At 36.7% G+C, this 18,166-nt stretch overlaps 1 protein-coding gene across 1 annotated transcript in view; it reads left to right on the top strand.

Moving 5' to 3' along the window:
- NEK10 (NIMA related kinase 10) overlaps window positions 1-18,166 on the top strand; it is a 219,000-nt gene that overhangs the window by 172,937 nt on the left and 27,897 nt on the right. Inside the window, exons 29-32 of the mRNA XM_003781754.1 lie at window positions 300-337; window positions 437-577; window positions 14,470-14,499; window positions 16,293-16,393. Of these exons, the coding sequence (XP_003781802.1) occupies window positions 300-337; window positions 437-577; window positions 14,470-14,499; window positions 16,293-16,393 (310 nt within the window). The remainder of the gene's footprint in view (window positions 1-299; window positions 338-436; window positions 578-14,469; window positions 14,500-16,292; window positions 16,394-18,166) is intronic.

Genomic DNA, 18,166 nt, shown 5'->3' with positions numbered 1-18,166 from the left:
AAGTACAGTAAGAAAATAATTCAGGACACTAAGATTTAGGCCCCTAATTATACTTAGAGCTTATAAACAACTGTGGCATGACAGAGTTTTTCTATTTGCCAGCAGAATGTCAGTTCTACTCTTTGTTGGAATATATTTATTTTTTTTCTTTCTTAAACTCTTGAGAATAACTTGAGGGAAAATAACCTTTATTTGTGTTTATTCATAATGCAGACCATAGCAGAGTGTAGGCTGTCCATAAATGTTTGTCAAATCCAAGTGGAACAAGTCTTTCTAATGGTCCCTAATTCTGTTTTCAGGGACTTTCCTGGTGGAATAGGATCAAGACCAAGACCAGGTAACTTAGTGTGGGCAGCAATCAAATCAGACACACCTCCCTGAAATTCAGTGTAATTTATGTCACAGTTTCTTATCTTTCCCACTTTTATTTCTTCAGCTTTGCTGCCTCTTGACCTGCTTCTGAAAGTGCCACCCCTCATGCTCAGGGCCCACGTTAAGGAAGTAGAGACCGAGTTAGTGACAGGGTGGCAGTCCCACAGCCTTCCTGCTGTGATTCTTCGAAATCTCAAAGATCATGGTAGTACTTATAAGAGCACACTGATGTTAAGCACACAATGGGTGAACACAGAAGTATAGTGGTGCCTGAGATGTCCAAATGATGCTGGGGAGGTAATTTTAAGACAGAGAGCAAGAAAATTCTGTTTTGTTTGTCCATCATTATTAGTTTGGCAATTTGATGCTATCAAAATGCTTTCTGTGTTCACTTATAGATTGAAATATTATAGGCTGTTTTCTAAAATTTGCATCTTTGCCTTGGTGGGACTGTTAACTGGTTGTGCTGTTGATGCTTAAAGTACATACCTACTAACAAAATATAGCAGCTGTGTTTTACACGAGTATTTCTGTAAACTCTATACCTATATGATACATACTGAGGGAAGAGAGTGAATCATATATTTTTCTACCTCTTCTACTCTGACATAGATAATTATCTTTTAGTTGTTTCCATTTATATTTGATTAAGATATTATATCACATTGTTTCTCTGATGACTGAAATATTATGGATCCTTAAAGTTTATAATAATGGTTTGGGAAAGAAAAGAATGTGTTAAGGGCGGCACCTATGGCTCAAGGAGTGGGGCACCAGCCCCATATACCGGGGGAGGAGGCTTCAAGCCTGCCCTGGCCAAAAAAAGGCAAAAAGAAAGAAAAAAGAAAAGAATATGTTAATTTATTATTATTCTTATAATTTTTGTTTAAGAGGACCAAAGTCCGACAGTAATATTAAAATTATTTGCTAAATCTGGACAACTCAGAAAACAATTTAATTATACTTTTGTACTTAAAACGTGTGTGTACATGATTCTTGAACACAAGATTCCAATTTACTATATTGGTTAATTCGGAATTATTGTTTCATGCTGTTTTCAGTTTAGCTTCTTTAATTCACATTCTTTTGTAGATTTAAAGTGTATAGTGAACATAGGCAACATAAATTGATTTACTATAATAGTAGCCCATGTCTCCACATTTATTAAACGTGGTTTGAAAGAGTTATTGACAGTTTGGGGCCATTACAACATTAGTATAGATGCATAAAAACAGGGTTTTATTATTAGGGTATCCAAAACTATTATACTGACCATGCTCTGATCCTATGTTGGCAAAGGTAAGTTCATAGCATAATCATGAAATTAAAATGATGTTTGTTGGTTGATTTTATAGCATCAGGTTGGTACATACACATATTTATAACCAGTTCACAGTTTGTTGTAATCCATAATGGGAATTCTTCTTCCTAGTGAGTGTGTTGAGTTAGGTCAACGTAAGACCTCACTTTATGACAAGTGATATTAATCAGATCTCTGGATTTTTAAACTACATTATGGTACAATTTTCATAGATTATCTCCCTTATTCCTATAGTTTGTTATACCATCTAATTTTTTTTTTGAAAAATCTACTGATTTACATATTTTAAAAATTGAATCAGAATACACTAAACATTTTAAGTGTTGAACACTAAATTTCATCCACAAAAAGAGTGGATCTTATTTACTAATATTGTAGAACACATTCATGTACAAGAGAAAATTTGGGTTGGTGCTTGTGAGTTATTCTACTTCAGAGTCAAGAAATTAGAACTTTATTTTTCTCCCTTGTAATACAACATGGTTTTTCTGTAGACTATACAGTCATACTTTTTAAAGGTTTGCAGGTAAAGGTGGACTGTGGGTCATTTTATCAAAATACGAATGATTGGCACCAGCCCTGTTCACTTAGGTCACCTCATCTGCAGGTCATGCTCCACGCCAGTGCTTCCCTTCAGACCTCCAGCTTTCCTAACATTTGACTTAGCTTTCTTGGATGGAAAGGAAAATGTTAGAAATTATGTCTAACCAGCATCTGCAGCCAGGTATGGCTAAATGCTTGGGAAAAAAATTAGTAGATTGCATTTCCCTGCCAACTGAAAAGAAAATTCAAGAATTCCTGTCTTACATAGATAAAATGGTTACATTAGTTAACATGGAATCCATAAATAAGCGTTTTTGCCATATTAATTATTTCAGCTCTATTTTCCCAACTTTAGTCACTTGTACATTGTTAGTGCACAAATTTGGCTATATCTGAGAACCATATGAATTATTATTTTCTTAATTTTTTTAAAAATTGACTCACTTCTCAATTTAAATACTTTTACAAGTGAAGTTTATGCTATTTCTGTAAATGGGAAACCAATATAGTGTAACTTGCTGTGAATAGACAGCAGTTATAAAATAAATACAAATCTAAGGAAGACAGCATTAAATTTTAAGTATTGTTGTCTGCATATCCTGAAGCCTGGTGTCTTTGTTATGAAAGAGAATTCGATGATATTTGAGAAATGGTGACAACATACTTGTATGCTGAAAGTAAATCCTTGATGTGATCGCAAAAAAGAAAAGAAAATTGCAAATGGAATACCTTTCCCACTAGGCTGTTCATCCCTGGTCTACTTAGATAAAATTGGGCTGTATAGATGCTTATGCCTTAGAAAATTCAGTTATTTAAAAATAATAGATTGATTCAACTGACTGTCTACAGCAGCATTTTTCCACCTTTTTTTTTTTTTATCTCACGGCATCCTTGAACCTATAGTTAAACTTCCATGGCATACTTAAATTGTGTTGATCAAAAAAAAAAAAAAAGTAAAAAAAAAGAATATACTTATTGTACTTTGAACTTCTTTCAAAAATAATTTAATTAATAACTTTAAATATTTTCATGGGACACCTAAATCCTCTTAAGGCACACCAGTGTATCATAGCACACCAGGTGAAAATCACTGGTCCATAGAGTCAATCAAATGACTGGAGATGACCAAGTATTTTGAATGAGGAAAAAAGTCTGGGGTCTGTCCTATGTGTATATATATATTTAAAAAAAGAAGTAATCTTTTCCACTAAAGGTAAAGAAAACAATATATATTTATGAAAATTAAATCATACAAAAATGTAATTCAGGAAATGTATTCTTTGCCAAATATATTCATACTGTAATGTTATGAATGCTACTAGTGTGTTTCAAATGTAAATTTGGGGGAGGTGTGGGTCAAACCTAAATTTTAAAGCACAAATGCAATGTCAAGTCAGAATATGGTGTAATTTGACTGGATTAACACCAACATTTTTCCCTCCCTTGCTCAGTTTTTCATTTAGACAGCACCTAACACCCAGGCGCTGAACTGATACATGGAGATTTTTACGCTCTACATTTTGAGCAGAATTTGTCATTTCCTGATTTCTAGGCTATTATGTTTTCTTATTAGATGACTATGAATATATTTCTACACTTGCCTTTTAGTCTTAAAGGTTAGATCTAAATTAAGTAATGTTTCATCAAAATATTCTAGAGAGCACAACTAATATTCTAGTTGTCCTCATATGAGAGCAAGTTTTAGTAGCTTATTTTCAAGCTAGTTATTGACATAAGTACTTAAAATTAACTTTTATATTTGCTGAAGTGATTTTGAGTGTATACCTTCTTTTTTATTGCATAGCATTTTTTATCATATAAAAATTTACTCAACAGTTTTCATCAAAACATCTATGCTACTCTATACAATGTAATTTGACATGTAATGAATATATTCCTATATTGTTTGTTGGAATTTAGTGTATATTAGTTATATTTCCCAACTATCTTGTAAGCGTTTTCAGTAAAACTTTTATATATATACAGGCATACCTTGGAGATATTGTGGGTTTGGTTCCAGACTACACCAATAAAGAGACTATCACAATTAAGCAAGTCACATAATTTTTTGGTTTTTAAGTTTTTCAGTATAAACAAAAGTTATGTTTATGCTATACTGTACTCTATTAAGTGTACAATAACATTATGTCTAAAAAACAGTGCATACTATACACTTTAATTAAAAATACTTTGTTGCTAAAAAGTGCTAATGATTGGGTCTTCAGCGAGTCCCTGTCTTTTTTGATGGTGGAGGTTCTTGTCCTGTTGTTCCTGACTGCTGACTGATCAGAATGGTGGTTGCTGAAGGTTGGGGGTTGGGGTATGGTAATTTTGTAAAATAAGACAACAGTGAATTTTACTGCATTGATTGACTCTTCCTTTCACAAAATATATTTTTTTTTTTTGCAGCATATAATGCTATTTTATGATAGCATTTTAATCACAGTTGAACTTCTTTCAAAACTGGAGTTGATCCTTTCAAATCATGCTGCTGCTTTATCAACTAAATTTATGGGACATTCTAAATCCTTTGTTGTCATTTCAACAATGTTCACAACATCTTCACTAGGAAGTTCCATCTGAAGGAACCATTTTCTTTACTTATCCATAAGAAGCAAGTCCTCATCTATTCACATTTGATCATGAACTTGTAGCAATTCAGTCACATCTTCTTCAGGTTCCACTTCAAATTCTAGTTCTTGTGCTATTTTGACCATATCTGCAGTCACTTTTTTTCAGTTTCTTCCAAACTCCTGTTGATGTTGATATGTTGACCTCCTCCCATGAATTGTGAATGTTCTTAATGGCATCTAGAATGATGCGTCCTTACCAGAAGGTTTTCAGTTGACTGCCCAGATCCAGCAGAGGAATCCCTGTCTGTGGCATCTGTAGTCTTTACAAAATGTATTTCTTAAATAATAAGACTTGAGAGTCAAAATGACTCCCTGAGCCATGGGCTACAGAATGGATGTAATGTTAGTAGGCATCAAAACAATATTAATCTCCTTATCTATCTCCATTAGAGGTTGTTGGTAACCAAGTGTATTGTCAAGGAACAGTGATATAGTGAAAGGTGAAAGGAATCTTTTTTTTTTTTTTTCTGAGCAGTAAGTCTCAACACTGGGCTTAAAATAGTCAGTAATCTTTAATATATTACTGACTATTTTAAATATTCAAAATATTAAAAAAATTTTTAAATTTTAAAATATTCAGTAAACTGAGGTGCTGTCATCTAGGTTCTATTGTTTCATTTCCAGAGCACAGACAGAATAGATTTAGCATAATTCTTAAGGGCTCTAAGGTTTTTGAGATGGTAAAGAGGATTGGACTCAACTTAAATTCACCTAACGAGAGACTCAGTCTCTCCTTTGATGCTTTGAAGCCAGGCTTTGACTTCTCTCTTGCAGTGAAAGTCATAGATGACATCTCCTTCCCAAAGAAGACTGTTTTGTCTACATTGAAAATTTGTTGTTTAGGGTAGCCATCCTTAATAATTATCTTAATCAGACCTTCTGGAAAAGAAAATATTAGCCTCCTAAAGCTTCTCCATGACACTCATTGCTTCATCTTGACCTTTTGTTATGAAGATGGCATCTTCCCTTAAACCTCATGAATTAACCTCTGCGAGCTTGGGCTTCAACATTTCCTTTGCAGCTTCCTTACCTCTCTGCACTTTCATAGAATTGGAGAGCATTAGAACCTTGTGTGGGCTAAGAGGATTTTGTGGCTGGTTCGCTCTTCTATCCAGACCACTAAAACTTTCTCTGTATCAGCAATAAGGCTATTTCACTTTCTTATCATTTTTTTGTTCAAGTAGCTCTTTTAATTTCCTTCAAGAACTTTTCCTTTGTATTCCCAACTTGGTTAACTGGCACAAGAGGTCTAGTTTTTAAACTATCTCAGCTTTTTTTTAGTTAACATCTTGATAGCATTCTTTATTTTCTTTATTTTAGGTGAATGTAAGGTGTGTGTGATTAGGTTACATTGTTTGCCTTTGTTAGACTTTTGACATGTCTTGCTCACTAAGCTTACTCATTTGTAACTTTGCATCGAAAGTGAGACACTTGTCACTTTTTTCACTTGACCATTTAGAGACCATCCTATGATTATTAATTGGTGTGATTCTTGGGTCTCAGGGAATAAGGAGGTCTGAGGAGGAGAGAAACAGGGAAGTGGCAGGTTGGTGGAGCAGACGGCGCACACACATTTATCTGTTAAGTTTGACAACAAACATAAACATGGTTTGTGGTTTCTCCAAACAGTTAGTAACCTCTAAGGTCATTTGTGCATCATAGATCACCATAACAGATATAGTAATAGTGAAAATTTTCAAATATTGAGAAAGTACCAAAATGTGACCTGGAAATACAATGTGAACACACATGCTGTTGGGAAAGTGATAGTCATAGCCTTGCTGGACACAGGGCTGCCACAGCCTTCATTTGTAGAAAATGCAGCATCTTTGAAGTGCAACCAATTAAGGCACAATAAAGTGAGGTATACCTGTATATATTTTGAGCTCATCCTCTAATATTAGGCCTTTGAAAACTGCTCATTGAGTAACTGGTGCAGACTTACCACTCTAGAAGGCCTTGTTTACCTGTGCTATTGTATTGACAACAATTGCGTAAGTAATCTGAAACAACGGGGGAAACCAATGATTTTTTTATGTTAGACTTTTTAATTTTTTTGTTTAAAATGATTTCGTTATATTAAACATATTTATGTATGTGTACATATTTTAGACTTCAGATTAGAATAGGAATGGGAGAAAATGCATTTCCTTTACCAATGATGATCTGCTTCTTAATTCTTTATGCACTTAGGGAATGTGTGCCAGGTCCCAGGAGAAGGCTGCCTGGAGATGTAGGTGTTTTTCAGTCTTTGTAGGTAATATGTTTTCAGAGAGCTACTCAGTCTCACAAAAGTTACTGATGGTCTCAGTTCAAGACTAAGTGCAAACCTTGTATCAGCTGTCAAGTGGCAGCTCATACTCCTGCACTCAGGGTTCCTGCCTGGAGGACAGCCTGGAGGAAGAAGGAATTGGAAGGTACACCACTCTCTGGTAAGAATTGAGGGAGGCCAGTGTGACTTGGGCGATGATCGTAGCATAGTTTACAAAATAATTGGGTTAATGGAGAAAAGTATGGCTCTCAAATTCCAATGTTTCATTATTAATGATTTTTAATATATTTTCAAAAATAGTTTGAATATTTGCAAATACCTTTGAATGTTGAGAATGGTGACAGATGAGCCAACCGTGATGAGAAAGCCAGACACCAAGGACCTTAGGTTCCTGTGGACTCTTTTGCACATGGACTGTGCCATTTTATACTCATAGACATTTACCCAAATTATTCCTTTATGGAAACATGAGCACCAGTAGCTAGGAATCTATCCATGTATTGGCTCCTGTTTGGAAGAGTAGTTAAATGTTTTAAGTCCTCAGAGTACATTTAATGCACAACAGAGTATCAATCATTAATTCTGTTATTAAGCTTCTATTAAATCCCCCTTTTCAAGAAAAATGATGAAATAACTAAGGTGTGGCCAAACCTTTCTCTAATGGCTGTGGTAGCAGTCCACTGTCCTGAAAGCAAGGGCTTCTTTCTTCTCTCTGAGTTACCTGCCTGCCCTCCACACGGCTGAGAACTTGTTATTCTTAACTGGCATTGCTTAGTATGGATTCAACAGATTATCTGGGATGTTTTACATAGTGTATCAATCATAATTGTTATTTATTCAACTACATATTATTTCCTTTTATATTAGAGTACAAGAACACAATTCTGAAAGTTATTCTTTAGCAAATATTTGTGTCTTATTTAACCCACCAATGGTAGAATCACATAAAAGACAAAAGAACTGATTCCAAGAGCATTTGGAGAACACGCATTTATATAGCCAGGCAAAGAAGCAGAGCAAGCTGAAACAGGATGCTAAGTCGGGCGTAAGACTGGTGAAATTGCTACAGGGCAATAAAACCAAATAATTTTTGCTGTCAAGCTCTTGACCAGGTGGAAAATCATAACAATGTATCAATTTCTACAGGTTACCTTCTATTATGACACCATGGGGCTGTAAAACTGCCTGCTTCTTTATTGGTGTTGTTAGTTAAATATCTGTGATACTACCCAAGACTGTTAGATTAAGATCAAGTAGGGTAATTAGAAAATGCTCTAGCATACTATCAGAGACTAAAGCAATCACCATTTTGCCTTCTTTTCCACATTTAGGCTAATTTTGTTTTTTGTCCAGGTAATTGAATGGGCTTGGGGTGGGGAGAGGAAGCCCATCTTTTCTTTCTGTTTCTTTTTGGCTGACTGGTTAGCCTTTGCAACCATAGAGCTGTTCATAGTGTCGTTCTCACACTGCAACATTTTTTCCTTAAGAATTCTGGGCTTCATCAATGGAATTGACTTTCAGAAAAGAAAAATTCCCTTTACTAGGGGATAGAGGGAGATACTGTGACTTGGTCAGCAATTGTAACATAGTGTAAAAAACAACCAAATCGTTGGATAAGAGTCAGGCTCTGTGAACTAGACCAAGTGCATATGCTATTTTTAGGCTAAACAATCAGGAATAAAAATGTAACTGCCTATATTTTCCCAAACCTGAACTTAATATCTATATGAACTGATTTTAGAAAACATAATTAATTAGCCTGCAGATTAAATTTTAATATGTGGGTAATTTCTTTATCATTCAAACTTAAAGTCTGATATCAGACAAACTGAGGATTGTTCTTCTGTTTTCCTGGGTGGAATCTTTGTTCCAGGGCTTAGTCAGCATAGCACTGGGGCCGGCGTTGATCTGATTACTGAGTGTGGTCATTCTCCCACCGCAGTGGTGTCCAAAGTGGCACAGCTGTACCCATTTCCAGTTCCTAGTCCATGTGGCTGTGTCCCCTTCACATGAAGGCAAGTCCTCCATAGGGCGAGCTCTCTTGCTCTGTCACCTTACCCTCTCAGGGACATTGGAGGATTGGCCTACTCTTTCTCACCTCTCCAGGCACAGGACTTAGGCACTCAGCAGAAGCTCTCTGCTCTGACACCCCATGGAGCTGTGTCTACTGCCCCCCTCCTTGTCCCCCCTCCCCCATGCCACAGTGGTGCATGACTAAGGAGCATGACTGCATCCTCTCAGATTCGTCCGTGGGGTTGGGGCAGGCAGCCTCATCACTCTTAAATCCCCAAATTCTCTGTCATCCAGCTCTCCCCTCCTCGCTGCTCTCACCCTAGACTCTGCCCAAAGTGAGCTGAACTTTGGATCTCTCCTGAGGCCTTCTTTTCTTCGTGTCTCCTCATCCTCCATCCTCAGAGAATCTTTATCTCTCCACCCAGGAGAGGCAGGAAGAAGCGTTTGTTCAACGACTGTGCTTTTGAATCTCTCTGCCTTCTGTTAGACTATTGCTTTTTAAAGCCCAGAAATTTTCTCTGTTCCCTGGTTCGTCTTTGCCACTTGATCTTGGGGCAGCGTCCCCCATACACTCTGCTGCAGGACTGGAGCAGCTCACGGAGTCAAAATTAGGTGTGGGAAATAATGCAGAAGTAAATTTTCCACAGAGCTTCTTGCCGTGTGTGTTGTATAGCCATTTCTAGGGATTCTGATTTCAAATATCCTGTGGTTATATTTTATATTAAAAAAAAACCCTAAAGAAATAGCAGTTTTAAAGTTGGAAAAACCCTAACCTCAAACACACCAAAAAATATTAAACCTGGACAGGATATAAGGTACATTACACAAATGAGATTCAGCCAGAATTCAAGAGTGAGGAACTTCAAAGCAGCCTTGCTTCTGTGGCCCTTAAGCAACTTGTTTCTGAAGTTTCAAATGCAAGCAAGTTTAGTTCCTGATCACCCAGAAGGTGAAAGGAGCTGATGCTTTCACTCAGCTTCCTGTTACCCTGTGGAAAATTCTTGCAGTGGTGGGGGACAGCAGAGGACCTGGGCCCAGGCCTGCCTCATTATAGTATCCTATCCCATTCTCCAGCCTCCTAATCGTCATCTTCTCGGCTGCTTCCCTTTCTCTTTTGGGAGGGACATTATTCTCTTAATCACTCAGCCCCAAGCTTCAACAGTTCCGTCTCCAGCTCCCTGCACAGACAGTCATCACACACTGTAGACTCATCCCCCCCCGTAGTGTCTGTCACCTCAGCCCCCTTCATTGTATTCCCATTTTCAAATGAAGAAACAAAGCCCAAAGAAGTTGTGACTCGGTGAATACCCTGTTGCTGGTTCTTGGCAGAGAGAGAATATTTATGCCAGGCCTTCTGTCTTTAGCTCTCAGCCTCTTCTCACGAGGTCACCTTTCCTCAGATACAGTCAGCTACCTCTTCAGCTGGGCAAGTACTGTACCTTTCTGTTGCACTGCACACCAGCTAAACTGGACGCTTTGCTGTTCTCCAAATGTGGCTTTAACATCACAGACTCTGCCCTTTAATGGAACTGTTCCTTCTATTAGGAAGCCAGCATATAAATACATCTCCCATCACACGCAATTCATGCCCTGTGCCTACCAAAGGCCTTCTAATTCTCCACACTCCTCAAATGTGAGCACCCACTCTTTTTCTCCCATCTGTGGTTCTCTGGATGACCCTCCCCTGAAACCTTTATGAGTGCCAAATCATCTACCAGGCACCCAGGGATTGATTGCTGAACACTTGTAGATTTGAAATATAATTAAGGTACTTTATTTTGTTGTTACAAAAATAAAGAAGAGAGTGTGAATTTGTATTGTCTTTTGCCAGGATAGCTGGTGCAACGTAGAGAAGTTCATGTGTGGTTTTGGCCTCATTCATTAAAAAATATTTTTTTCCTTCTTCACAGACACAGCCTTTCTTTTCTTAGGTTGTCCAAAAATTTCTCAGTCTTAACAGAGAGAATTCAGAAAACTAATAGATCGATACCATATTTTGATCACCTGGGAGAATACAGTGTAATCCATTTTTCATTCAGTTTGTAGTAATTAAAAGCTTCCAGGTGTGCCTCCTGTATTGTAGTTTAATATTGTAAAGAAGTCTGAAGTCATCAGGACTGGGCATCTAACTGCACTGTTTGGTTATTGTGCCATGAGATAAAACAGAATAGAGTGTACAGTGCAGGTTACAAAGTTTAGTTTACATATATATACTTTCCCCAAATATTTATTTTAGTCCATTAAGTGTTCAAAGGGACAGGTAGAACATTTATTAAAAGTAGCAACCATTTCAAGAAAAGAAACAGTATTTCAGGCTGGCAGGGAGTGTAGACATTATTTTGCATTTGCGACAATGAGAGGGATTGTCTATGATCACACAGCCGCCTAGGGATGGGTTTAGGAGGAAAAGTGGGAGCCCTTTAACTCTCTTATATACCAATATTGTTTGGGGGTCCACTTGGTTTCAAGTCTCAACACTCACTTGCTCCATTTTCTTGGTTGGGCATTTTCTTTAATTTCCCTAAGGCTCATTGTCTTGCTCTCTCATGGTCACAATTTTGAGTTGTGATAGGAAAACACTGTAAACTGATGGCTTATAAATAACAGAGATTTATTTCTCACAGTTCTGGGGGCTAGAAGTTCAAGATCAGGGCACTGCAAGTTCCATGTCTGGCCAAAGCCTGCTTCCTGGTTCACAGATGACTCTTTCGAGCTGTGTCCTCATGCAGTGGAAGGGGTGACTAAGCTCTGTCTCGGCCATTTTGGGAGGTCACTGATCCTATTGACGAGGCCTCTGCACTCCTGACCTAAGCACCCCCAATGGTGCTCCCCCCTAAAAACATCCCCTGGGGTTTAGGATTTCAACAGTGAATTTTAAGGATCTGGAAACCTTCAGACTACAACACTCAGTGTCCTCATCTGTAATATGAGGATAAAAGCAGTTGCCCTTCAGAGTGGCTGTGTGGGTTACATGAGATAAGTGTAGAAAATGCTTCCCAGTGTCTTGCCCAAGTCCATGCTAAGAGAGCCCTGCTCTTCCTGCACGTTGTCCTGGCTGACACTCCAGAGGGGAAAATAGCTCTTTAGTGTCATGTTCACCGTGGAGTAAGCTAACAAATATAATTACTTTTTTTACCTTTGACCCTTTGAAGTAAACTAAACTACCTCTTATAAGGAATTTTTTAGTTTAGTCCTAAGTTTTAACGTACTAGTCAAATTTACTATTTTAAAAGGAACTATAAAAGCAAACAACGTATTCTAATATTTTAAACTTGAATTTTATTTAAATTTTAAGGGGACAAAATGCCATATACAGTTGACAATAGGAAATATCACATAGATATTAATTATGGGCATATTATGTATGACAGGCATTACATACGAACTATGATCCTCCTCACTGATGGCTGATGAAGGAAAAATTGTTTTAGTAAAAATATTCTTAGGACAAAATTGTAAAAATAAACATATGCTGATTTTTTGTGTGAATATTTAGGAAGTATATTATTTTCAGTGAGCTAATCTGAAAGATTTATTCAGAAGGAATGCTTTCAACCTAGATAAAAGGTATGACTAACATTTGCCATGAATGTAGTAGATATTATTCTTAAAATGAAGCATAAAAATAAGATATGGATTTGGATTTTTATCATTTTTGTTTTCCCAAAATTATTAACAGCTAAATAAGTATACATTTGGGGGAAGGAAAATATAAAAAAAAACTGTGAGATTTGATCAGGTAGGAAATGAAGAAGAATGGTTCTTGTACCCAGGATTACCTGAGTATCAAGGGAATCAAGAGAGTTTGCAAATATTAGAGCTGGACTCCTCACACATCATTTTCAGTCCCAAGTTTTCTTTCTCTCTCCAGCCTAACTCATGACATGGTTTAGTAATCCTGCCAGAGCACCTAGTAGTGCTGAACTGATGATGAGATCCCAGCTTGCCTTGATACAGTAGCAGCAGCTCTGTGAGATTGTTCCTGTGGCACCTGAGTCTAGATGATGGGAATAGGACATGCCCTTTAAATAGAAAAGAAATAACAGATTAGGTGAAAATACTTTTAACATATGAAATGAAGTAAAAGGATTAGCATTCAGAATATGTAAAGAGCATTTACCAATCAATAAGAACAAGAAAGCATGGGGTATAAGCAAGAAGTTCACCAAAGAAGAACAATAACCTCACATTTAGTTAAATTTAAAAAAAAATAGAAAAAATGAGATTGGAAATATTTGAAAGTGTGGTAATATATAATGTTAACCAAGGCATAGAAAAATGGATTCTTTTCTGATTAGAGTATAAAGTGATTCAGCCACTTGTAAAATGTATTTGTTACAGTAAGAAATGTGTTTATTATAGGGTCCAGCTAGTTCACATCTCCTTGTCTACCCTAAAAGAATTCTTGTACTTATTGTGTACAGTGAGGCTGCAGGCATGCACTATAGCATCATTTATAAACATTGAGAAATTGAAAGCAAAGTGCCCATAAAGATAGAAGTGGTTATGTAAACTCCAGAACATGCAATACTATTGCAGTATACTCCACAGTTATAGAGAATGAACTACAACTGGGTGTGTTGATAAAAAAAGGCATCTTCGTGGTTGAGTGAAAAAAAAAAAAACCAACTGTAAAGCAGTTTATATGATAGTCATGTGTTGCTATTAGTTTAAAAAGAAAGGGAGGGAGGGATGCAAGGAATGGAATAGGAAAGGATGGAAAAAATACTGTAGATTTTCTATAGTAGTATCTTTCAAACTCCTGGAAGTGACCATCAATCAGAAGCATATTTTTAATCTTGATTGAGTGGACCCTTGCAATACACTCTGAACTTTTTTTATCTAGTCATAATGCATTTCATTCGATTTTTTAAAATGCTGGTCATGACCCATTAAATTTATTTCAGATCTCAACTATAGTTTGAACAATACTATTTTGAGACACACATGTATATATACAAATGGATAGAAAAGTGACCGGAAGGCAACACACCACTTTAATATCAGAGGTTACTTCTGGAGAGGTGGATGTGAAGCCACCTGGTGGCTTCTGGGAGTCTTCAGCATCATTTGCAATACTGATGTTTTTGTTTGTTTGTTTGCTTGCTTGCTTATTTTTACAGGGGCGGGTGTAATTAAACATTTAAAATTGTTTTTTAGAGAGTAAGCAATTAGAACTATTTTCAGAGGTCAAACATTTACTGGATTGAGAGGGTAGCTGTCATATATTAAGAAAAATAATTTTCAAGTTAAATTACATAGTTGATTAGTTCCAAAGTCAGGCATTCTAGCTAACTCTCTGTTTTTGTATTTAGGGCCACAGATGAGCACATTCTTGTGGCAAGGTAGAGTCAAACCTGTGTGATATCTCACTCAAAATGTCATCACAAATCTAAGAACTCTCTGCCATGCTGTGAGATTTTAACTCATTACCTATGAATGTTGCATTTATAAATAAAAACCATAAAATAATTAATATAAAAACCTAAAGCCCTTCATTTTCAGAAAATGCAAAGTTAATGTGCCTGCAGCAGCATCAACTTGACCGTATTTCACAGTGTTTAGTTTTTGGTATAAGTATAGACAAACAAATAGCTAGACTTTAAGAATTATTTCTGCAAGGACCATCGCTTGGGCATCTCTGCAAACTCTAAGTCTTTGTTTTCTATTTTATAGACACATTAATTCTTTCTGATTTGCCCTGACATTTTTACCCTAAGGGTAATTTATTAAACATCGTATTAATAATCAAATAATTGACACTTTAAAGGAGCTAGACACAGTGCCCAGGTGAGACCTATCTTTAAATTTCAAACACTTAAACAAGGTAGTATTGAAGATGAACTAGAATTAGATTATTTCTTGTGCTAATTTCTTAGCTAACTAAAGCTATCCATAAAGAAAATATTTCTTTAAACGATTATATTTTATTCTTTATTGCATTTTGTGTCTAAATATAAATTTTCATAGCTTATAATAAAACAAGTTGACTCTTTTTAAACAACCACATTAAATGTTCACTTTAAATGTGTTGAAAACAAAATAGTTATGGTAAAATATGCAAGCTCTCTCAGAAAGCACTAATGTAAGAATCATTTTTTTAAAAAAAATCTTAACTGTTGCTAAGCAATGATTATATTCATTTTTAATTTCATAGAGGCTCAATGTTGTATGAAGAGAAAAAATAATGTCTTTGGGACATTTTTTCAAAAAGGGATATTGGCAAGAAGCACCTCCCTTTAAAAGAGGGTGATTCTCTAGGGTAAGGGGAAGATGGGAAAGGGAAGAAAGAGGAGGAGAAAGGAAGGAGGAAAATACACATCACAGACATACCTGAACCCTCTCCGTTTTCTCCAGTGTGGTGCTGTGGGGGAAAGGAGGCCGAGGTGGACTTGTAGCTAATCTAGAGATCAAAGCCATTCTTTTAAATAGCCTTATAGTCTACATGCTAAGAATGGACCATTTGTGGCGTCACGTAAGAAGCTGGGGCAGCAACCCTGTGCAGTTTGGTAACATATTGGCCTGAAACTGTGAAGGTGGTGACTCTATGATGAGAATTCAGGATAGGTTATAAATGTGTCCTTTTTAGACCTGGAAAGAAATCTAGGTAAAAATTAGAATTTGTAGTCATCAACAGATTGAAAGTTACTTAATTTTAGCTAAGAGGGTTTTGGGTTTTGGGGTTTTTTCCTTCTCTTTGTAAGATTGCCAATTCACTGAGTACATGTGTTAGTTTGAATTAAATTACTTCTCAAACGTGATATTGAGGACCTATTGAATTAAAAATTTAAAAGCATGATAGCCTCTTCTTTAGCCCATGTCGGAAGCCTGGTTTTACAGTATCCAAGGCACCACTGACTTTTGATGGCAGCCTGCTATAATTGAAAGCAAAATATCCAAGAGATAAACAGTCCTTCAGATGTTATCACAGGTAATATCATTCTTTGCTGAGAAGGAAAGGGAAGATATGGTTTATTCCATACCATAAAATATTGATGTGTTAACGGGGTCTCTGCATTCTGTCTCATTGGTAGGGTAAGTTTTTTGTTTTAAATTTGTGTCAGAATTTTACTTCACTTTCTGCTGCTATCACTTTTGGAAGAGAACTTGACTAACAGCAGAATTTTATTACCCACAGCATCTGCAGGAATTGCTGTGTCCCAGAGGAAAGTACGTCAGATCAGTGATCCTATTCAGCAGATACTAATTCAGCTGCACAAAATCATCTACATCACACAGGTCAGTGTTCTAGCTCTGTGTTTTATTTCCATCTTAAATGCAAACTCAGTGCTAATATTGCTGAAGAAGTTATTTTGTGGGACTTTCAATTCGAGGTAATACTTGTTCTTGTCGTCTCTAACGACAAATATTTGGGGACACCGTGGCTCAGCAGCAGACTGGGAATGTAGCAGGAGACAAGCACATACGCCGTACCTTCCCCGTGATTCCTGACCTCTTGTCTCACTGTTAGTGCCCAACCCCCAACAAACTTCAACACATATTGCCCTTCATTGTGGGGCAGAAGTGAGGACAGCTGAGCTTCTTTGTCTATAAGCAGATTTACTGTAGCAAGGAAGGAGGGAAATAGTGCCCGCCAACCACGACCTTTCTGAGAAAGCCAAACCAAAGGCCAGAATTGTTAGAACTTCCTCTCTGTAAATCTCAGTGACTCCTAGGCACCAAGAAAACAGTCAGTGCGGAGAAGTGGCTGTTAGTTATTGACAGAAATCTGTCTAGTGATAAATAACTTAAATGTTCATTTACCAAAAACAAATGTACTATTTACTATTAATAGTACATTTAGTACTATTTTCTTATAGTATTAATACTACAATACTACATAGTACTATTAATACTATAAGAAATTTTTGAATATGAAAATATTTTTTAAAGTTTAAGATTTTGTATCTTTTGCAGATTATTGATTTATTTATTATTTGACATATAATTATTAAGTGCCCATTATGTGCCAGATACTATTCTAGGCACTCAAGATACATCAGTGAAGAAAACGTATAAATATTCCTTCACCCTAAGATTCAAAGAGCCAATGGGGAGATGCTGTCAGTTGCCAGTTATGGCAATCCCAATTACAACTGTAGGTACTGAAGACAAATGTCATTGGGTCAGTGGACCAGCTTGGCCCATTGTAAGTAAAACTTGGACTAATACTCCATCACCTACTGGCTTCTTTTCTCCAAAAACCCATTCTGATTGGTGTACCACAGTGATATCATAAGATTTTAGGAATTACTGTCAATTTACAACCAGTGTCTATTATTCCCAGAAAGCCTGTGTATTTCCTTTTCCCCAGCTGACAGTCACTCTAGTAAAGGGCTGAGCATCTCTTTGAGGAAGGCTTGGAGGAAACTGTACAGTATATACTTGTAGCAATACTTCAGGGCCCTTCCTCAAGGGGTTTCAACTTCCCTATTAATCAACCATCTCTGGGTCTTTGAGTTGACTTACATCTGGAAACCAGGGGAGAGGCTTTGACTCTCCACTGTGGCAATGGAAATTCAGGCCAGGTTTTTCATTTTGTTTTGTTTTAATTTCAGATTAATGCAAGTTTACAACTAGATTAGAATATTTGCCTTTGTTAGGTAGAGTCCCTCTTGTAGTTGTGTCCCGCACCTAAGAGGTGTGCCATATTCCCTGCCATTATGCCCATTAGGTGGGAGCACACCCTCCCTCTTCCCCTGTTCCCAGCTCCCTCCTTCCTCCTTCCCCCATCTAGAATTGAATTATGTTGTTCTCTTGTGTGGACATGTATTAGATCATCTACTGGCTTCATATTAGTATTGAGTACATTAGATTCTTGCTTTTTTATTCTTGTAATACTTTACCAAGAAAAATGTGTTTCAACTCTATCCAGATTAATACAAAAGATATAAAGTCTCCATCTTTTTTAATGGCTGAATAATATTCCATGGCATCCATATACCACAGTCTATTAATCCATTCCTGGGTTGATAAGCATTTAGGTTGTTTATGTATCTTTTTTTTTTTTTT

The sequence above is a fragment of the Otolemur garnettii genome, unplaced genomic scaffold (genome assembly GCF_000181295.1).
Source record: "Otolemur garnettii isolate 467f Iridium unplaced genomic scaffold, OtoGar3 scaffold00002, whole genome shotgun sequence".
In the NCBI taxonomy this organism is placed as follows: domain Eukaryota; kingdom Metazoa; phylum Chordata; class Mammalia; order Primates; family Galagidae; genus Otolemur; species Otolemur garnettii.
This window is presented reverse-complemented; position numbering and strand designations above follow the sequence as displayed.